The sequence below is a fragment of the Sinocyclocheilus anshuiensis genome, unplaced genomic scaffold, assembly GCF_001515605.1.
Source record: "Sinocyclocheilus anshuiensis isolate Anshui unplaced genomic scaffold, SAMN03320099.WGS_v1.1 scaffold627, whole genome shotgun sequence".
NCBI lineage: Eukaryota > Metazoa > Chordata > Actinopteri > Cypriniformes > Cyprinidae > Sinocyclocheilus > Sinocyclocheilus anshuiensis.
In genome coordinates, this window is record NW_015549703.1 from 759,439 (window position 1) to 767,248 (window position 7,810).

Consider the following 7,810-nt stretch of genomic DNA (forward strand, 5'->3'; position numbering starts at 1 on the left):
TATATATACATTATTTTTAATTTTGTTATCATTAATATACAGTATAAACATGTATATAAACGCCTCTAACTTGAAATATTGGCTATTTTATCAAGAAATATTCCAGGCATTTGATATTTTCATCCCCTTTTTCTAATCAAAATATTTCAAACAAAATGCCTTCACTTTGGAATAAATATAAAATTGATGACACTTAAATATATCAAGGGCAATTTACATTGGTAATCAAGTATTTTTTGTTTTACTTTCATCCTTTTAGTCTTTTGTAATATCCCCTATCTAATAAAAGCAAGGAATCCACTGCACAATAACGTCTGGATGTGTTAAAAATGGGTTTGATGAACTGTGTCATGTTTTGTGGTATTAGCTGATTTGTCACACTCTAAAACATCACATCCTGTCGGTGCTGATAGCCTAGTGGGCAAGTGCACTGACATATAACACTTGCGTTACGGGCGCCCCGAGTTCGAATCCGGCTTGAGGACCTTTCCCGATCCCGCCCCCCATCTCTCTCTCTCCCACTTCGCTTCCTGTCTGCTCTCCACTGTCGTATCATAATAAAAAGGCAAAAAAGACCAAAAATAAATGCAAGCATGAGGGTACAGTTTTTATAATTTTTTATCAACCACTGATTATTAACCCCTTTTTGAAATGTGAATATAATCATATTACAGATATTTTATCAGCTCTGTGTTTTAATCCATGTTCATTTGCTATTGGGTAAATATTCAGGTATAATGAATAAAGTTTAAGTGCCTGATTTTGACCAGGGCATATTTATAAAAAAACAACACAAGCTTATTAATTAAAAATGAATTTATAAGATAGCATGAATAAGCCATGTGCCTTTCTTTCTTCTGGTCATTTTTTCCTACCTTCAAATGAACCATTTGACCTTTTCTACTTACGTCAGCATAACACTCTCTTATCTCCCCTTCATTCAGCTAATGGCTCTCCTATCACAGAATCTGCCACTCGTTCTATAATTATCTCGCTGTTACGCAGAACTGTATAGGTCATACAGTACATGCATGACATGGTGATTCTAATTCAGGCATTTGGCCTGATCTCATCGCTGCCCTACTGGAGAGGATGCTATTGTTGGTGCACACATGGTGTCCTACTTTGATATGTGAGGCTGATGAAGAATGCACAACGCTAGCATTGTCTAAATTTGCTGGCTCATTTACATGTGATTTATTCATGCTAAGTGTCCTCTTACAGAACACGCATTTAGTAGAGCGCTGCAGTTTGTATAGAGTCCCTACTTGCGTTTCGCGTTTGTGTAGGAATAATTCTCTGTAGGCACACTTCAGTGTTTGGCTCGAGCTGATCTTGGCAGCTCACTCCTCTCCTGCTGAACGTATAGCAGAACACATTGCGTATACAGCTACGCTCGAGGATGGTTTTCGCTGAGTCTTGCCAATGTTCTGTAAAGCCATGTGCCAGATGAGAATGCATCTTTGCTCACCATTTATTAGTTGTAAGTCATCCTAGCATTCTAGGAATTGGTGGGTTTTACCAGGAGTTAATTTATGGCCTTGAGAGGAGGATCTGTTGGAGTAATCAGTCATTAGCTGCACACTCATCATCAGGTCGAGCCCCATGCCAAGACCATTGCTAACACTTCACCCCACCCCTCACCACTTTGACATGTGAAGCCATTTTCAGATTGCAGCGGTGCGTTCGATTTTTCATAAAACTCAGTAAACGGTGTCATGCATTTGACATTTTACTTGTGCCATAATCTTGCAGACGTTGTGAGAATCGACACAATTGTTATGTTTTATTAAGCTTAAATGTGCTTTCTTTCTTTCTTTCTTTTATTTATTGATTGATTTATCCAGGCAATATGCTGTCCCAAATAGTGACATGGATGCAATATCATGCAGTAAAAAATACATTTAAAAATGTTTAAAAACAAAAGTTAAACACCTTTTCAAGTTTAAATGTTAGGTGCAATTATTTGCTTATTGTGCCTAACATTCAAACTTATAATCATGAATAGGCATAAATACATTACTGTTTGGGGTCAGTAACATAGATATATATACGTATATATACATATCTATGGTCAGTAAGATGATTTTGTTTGTTTTTGAGTGAAAGTAATATTTTATTTAGCAAGGATGCATTAAATTGATCAATCGACGGTAAAGATTTTTTTCAAATTTTTATTTTTTTCAAATAAATGCTGTTCTCTTTTAACTTTTTTATTAATAAAAGAATCTTGAAAACACAAAACATTAAGCAGTACCATTGTTTTTCATATTTTTTTAATATAAACACCAAATCAGCATGTTAGGATGATTTGGTTTAGTTGAGTTATGAGCTAGTTTAATTATACAAACATTTCACAATATTACTGTTTTTTTTTTTTTTTACTGTAGTTTTGATCAAATAAATGCAGCCTTGGTGAGCAGAATATATTTATTTCAAAGATTTTAAATCTTTCTGCTAAAGTCCCAACTTCCATAGACATAGGGACTTCATGTATTCAAGTCATGTCTAGGCTTCAGCATATTGTAGAGGTGAGCATGTTTTTGCTCTCAAAAGAGTTTTGTCATTTCTTTCTCATTGAAATATCTAATATTTTGGCTTTATATGTTATAAATACAATCGCAATCAAAAGTGCTTTCTGTCAATTTTCTTCTGGAAGTTCTGGAATGGTTACAGGTTTTCTGAGTAAGAGTGGGAGATGAAGCGGGTTTGCAGTTGACTGTTTTTGTGCTGTGGCCGAGATCCTTCTGCCGTGGAAGAGTCCAGAATAATAACCTCCATTCAGTGCACAAAACAGAAAGGACTGGGCCACCTACGCCACCGTAATTGACAAATGTCGCAAAGTATACAGAACATAAGTGTTGATTGTGAAAGTCACAATACCCCTGATTATCAAGTTTGTCAGAGACTCCAATTAAAATGTCCTCTTGCCAGCCAACTGCTGTGCTTGTTAATTCCAAATGGTGAGCTCAAGCATCACAATCTAGTCCTAGATCACTGATTAGTTTGGAGCCGTTTCTCATCCCGCCACTTCGCCGGTGCTGCATTTAGCCAACAGAAACATTGCAAATTTTAGCTACTTGGCCACTCCATAGTTAGGAGATGACAAATGGGTTCTGATAGCACAGTGAAGTCTTAATTGGTTACTGCAAAGTGGGCTAGAGGCCAGCAGTGTGTCATTTTGTTTGTTTTGGAAAAAGTTCATAGAAGCCTCAATGTACCCTGACAGTTAATGAGTATGGTTTGTGGCATTAAAGAAAAACTAAACTAGATTTAACATGGAAATCTATAGCTTCTTAATAAACGTTTCAATAAATGTGGATATATGACTCTTTTGGTATGCATTCATGGCTTAAAGTGACATTCACAGAAGTTTTATGTTTGCACAGATTGGCATTGATGGATTCTTTCCCAAACCGGGCTCAGATTTTAATTCCACCAGCTCCTCTACAACTGATAAAACATTCATCTTTGTTAATAGTCGACCTGTGCATCACAAAGAAATACTTAAGGTAAAGGAACTGCCGTATACCCTCAATACTAATTTACCTACGTTTATTTACTGTTTGTGTATGTAAATATATGAATTTCTCTGTAAAATTGAATGTCCTTGACTAGCTGTAAACAAATTAGATATCCCAAACCTTGAACATTCATCCTAGATCTCAGATATTTGTACTTGTGTTCAGGCCTACATGAAATCTACACTACTGTTCAGAAGGTTTTTTTTTTTTTAAGAAGAAAATTAAGACTTATTTAGCAAGGATGCATCAACTGTTTTTAACATTAATAATAAGAAGAAATACTTCTTGAGCACCAAATCAGCTGAAAATACAAAGTTGCATTCATTACATTTAAAATATACATGAAACAAAAAACAGTTACTTTAATTTGTAATAATTTTTCACAATATTACTGTTTTCACTGTATTTTTGATCAAATAAATCCAGCCTTGGTGAGCATAAGAGACTTTTTAATAAAAAAACAAATTACCGACCTTGAATGGTAGTGTGCATTTGTAAAAACTGGGTCCCTGATGGAAAATCTGGATATTTTAGGGAGATTTAAATGTGTGGATTCTAGAAAAAAAAAACATTATTGAAAAATATAATAAATGTAAAAAATCATGAACATTTCTGGTTAATGTAAGTGTTTTCTTCTCCAATTGTTATCTGACGTTAAAATAGAAATCCCTAGCTTTCTTTATATGTTTTAAAATCTATTTTAAAAGTGCTTATGCAGTAATTATGAACAACTGGAAAAATAATGGAAATGCATTGGCCAAAAACTGCCTCTTGGGTGTTTGTTCATCAAAACATTTGGCATAATTTGTTTATGCTTGCAGCTGCCAATAAAAGTGTACTACTCACAGCTCTGTTTAATATATTTCACCACGTTTAAATCAATTTTGTGGATTTTCCTACAAATCAGTGCAGAAAATGCTGATTAAAAATCCATAGATTTTGTCTGGGCCTAGTTCTGTCCTTTTCATATTATTTCTTATCATTTACAATTGTAATGTACTCACAATATTTTTGTAAATGCACATTTACCCTACAGCTTATCAAGCAATACTACACCAGTGCTCAATCTAATAAAGACTCTGCAAACCGCCGCTATCCCTTTTTAATGATGAACATCACCATACCTGCCTCGACTGTGGACATTAACCTGACACCTGATAAAACTGAAGTGATGCTACAGAACAAGGTACAAAAGTTCAGACTTTCTCTCCTACATTTCATCATACATCAATTCATGATAATGTTCCATTAATCAAACTTTAACGATGTTTACTAGGAGGGAGTCCTGTTGGCGGTGGAGACTCTGCTGATCTCCTTGTATGGGTACTCCATTGACAATGATGATCTCAAAACTGGAGGAAATCGCCCTGGTGTTAGTTCTGTGGATGTACCTGAACACATGAATGTAGTGCCTACACCTTCCACTGATGTTAGTTTGGACGATCCAGAATTACTTGAAATTTCTCCCACAAATGCAGATAAACAAGATGGTGAGCTATCCTTGAGCAACACCGCAAACACCAGCTCCTCTTCGATTTCAGAGGATTGGGTGATCAACAGAAGCTCAAGTGATTTTGACAGTATTAATTCCTCATTGCCTGCTGACGATGTTGTAATGAACTCTACAGCTGATCTAAACTGTAACTCCCCAAAGGCGTCTAAGAGTGACAGTGGCCCTGATCAAGAGAGCGAAGTATCTGCTGAGAGCTGGAGCATGGGCAAGGCCTTCTCAAATCAAGTCACCGGAGAATGCCTAGAACCTGTGAAACTCCATGTCACGAAAGCACATGAAGACCTCGGAGGAACCGAGCCCACAAGTATGAGGTCCAGCCCGTCCAAGAGGCCTTCTAACGTCATTATGGAGAAAATGGCCAAGCTGACAGCCTACGAGCTGATCAGCAACCGCTCCGTGCCTCAGCCCTCATCTGCCTTTTCGCTGTTTGAGCAAGACACCAGATCGCAGGTCCTCCAGGAAAACCCAAGAGCCAGTCCTCAGGATGTCACAACTGCTGTGAAAGAGAGATGGGAAAGCCTCAGGGAGGAAGACCGCAAGAAGTAAGTTTCCAGATTTCACCCTCGAAGACGCAGTTTCCAGTTGTTGTGATTCACTCTCTCTGTGTAGCAAGAGAAAAATAGAACTGCCACTAGCATGTGTAAAATATGGATTGGAAAATCTGCCTGGCCTGGTCGTGTTGCTACCTGAAGGAAGAATTGATGAAGTGTTTGTATTTTCCAGAAAACTGCGTTTGATTACTTGGTTTGATGGTCAATAGGCCTGTTTTCCATTGTAAAAGAGGTATTCCGTTTTTTTTGTTTTTCCAAAGAATGCCACATTCTTTCAGTTCCTTCAGGTGCCAGAGGATTCCAGTTCATTCTATACCAGATGATATCTGACTAATTTATTGGTTGTTTATGAGCCCAAGGAACACTCGGGTTGGATATATGGATCTGTCTTTTTTTCTTATCACTCTAGACTGCCAGTCAAATGTTCAGACGCACCTACTAATTTTTTTATTATTGCTTTTGTCCACATTTTAGAATGATAGTCATCAAACTATGAAATAGCACAAATGGAAGTATGGGAAATATGTAGTGACGAAAAAGGTTAACCATGTTACCTAGATTCATTCCTCAAAGCAACTTAAAGCTGCCGAACTAAAATTTTGGTCTTTTCTAATGCTAATATCTTTTTAATTTCTTAACCTCAGATCAAAGTACATCAGGAATAGTGTTATCAAAGAGGTTACCCCCCTCCCCACCCCCCCAAAAAAACACTCTAAATAATTAAATGAATGGAAAGTGTATCTCAGCATTGCTAGTGTCACTTATGTAACACAAGGAAAAACACATCTGAGTTCTGTTGCATGTTATTGCTGTCTTAAACATGAAATAAGCCTTATGACGTACTTGACTTGTTTTCTCGCAGATGTATGGTAGCACGCAATTCTGAGAATCACATTTACATGGATCCATCCATGTAACATGGGTCCATCACATATGGGCATGCTGTGCTAAAGGGTCAGAGATTGTTGACATGGATGTTTGGGGGAGGGAGTACCATGCTTGTTATATTTTGGTTGCAGTGGTCTGATGCAGCAATAAAATGCCTGGTGCTGATCCAGGGACTCTATATGAACTTGGTTTACATCCAAAGTGCCCACACCAAGGGAACATTGCTTTCTTATTGCACAGTTTATGTGCATTCGATCCTCGTTATGAATTCCAGGCTGAAAATGCAAACCGTGCTCCCTAAATGGCTTTCATCATGTATATGCGGGTGTACACTGAGGTCCATCTCAGCAGGCAAGAGAGGATGGCGTCTTCATTTTCTGTGTGTTGTTTCCACACTCGTCCTTTCATTGGAGATATTCTGGTTTTAGTTTTAGATAAAGATAACCTTGGTGCACAGTCTTGGCTACATTTTGCCTTTCTGTTTTGTAAGATTTGAGGCCATTACATTTGGACACAGCATGAAATCAAAATGAGAGTTTTGTGTCTTGTAGTGGATGTGTGTACTCAAAATTCACTTTTAGCTGATATACACTAAATTTGCAGTCACTCTCTTCTGGAAAACAGGCCAATGTTTCCTGTAGAGTTCAACTCCAACATTGATCAAACCCACTTACCTGTAACTTTCTAGTAATACTGAAGACCTTGATTAGCTTGTTCAGATTTATTTGATTAGGGTTTAAGCTGAACACTGCAGGAAAGTGGACCTCGAGGGCCAGAGCTTAGAACTTCTGATGTAGCAAATCCTGGTTCATGTGTCTTAATTACAGCCTACTGGTAAATGAATACAGGGATGTTAAGTTATAGATTGTAAAGTCATATTAAATTATTGAAGATTTGTAACTTAAAGGTGACATATTATGCCCCTTTTTACAATATGTAATATAAGTCTCAGGGGTCCCCAGAATGTAACGGTGAAGTTTAGCTCAAAATACTCAAGATATAATTTATTATATCATTTTGAAAATGCCTATTTTGAGTGGATGCAGAAACACACTGTATTAGAGCATGTCTCTTTAAATGCAAATTAACTGCTGCTCCCCGCCCCCTTTTCCAGAATAGAGCTGCGCCATTACAGCTCATACCTGCTAAAAAACATCTGTTTTGGTTCTGATTATCATGTTTATCGTGCTGAAATCATGCGTTTTAAACATAGACTGTATAAAAACATGGATGTAGTGTCCGTGACGTCACCCGTAGTTTTCTGAAGAGCGTTTTTGAAGCTCAAAGTGGGCGGAGCCGGCCGTCGCCATCTTGGCAGCGCGTCACCGCGCGTC

General features: G+C 37.5%; 1 protein-coding gene across 2 annotated transcripts in view; it reads left to right on the forward strand.

Moving 5' to 3' along the window:
* Positions 1-7,810, forward strand: part of pms1 (PMS1 homolog 1, mismatch repair system component) — a 27,225-nt gene that overhangs the window by 6,782 nt on the left and 12,633 nt on the right. For both annotated transcript variants that reach the window (XM_016449952.1, XM_016449951.1), the window contains exons 7-9: positions 3,390-3,512; positions 4,561-4,710; positions 4,801-5,579. In XM_016449952.1, coding sequence (XP_016305438.1) covers positions 3,390-3,512; positions 4,561-4,710; positions 4,801-5,579 — 1,052 coding nt within the window. The remainder of the gene's footprint in view (positions 1-3,389; positions 3,513-4,560; positions 4,711-4,800; positions 5,580-7,810) is intronic.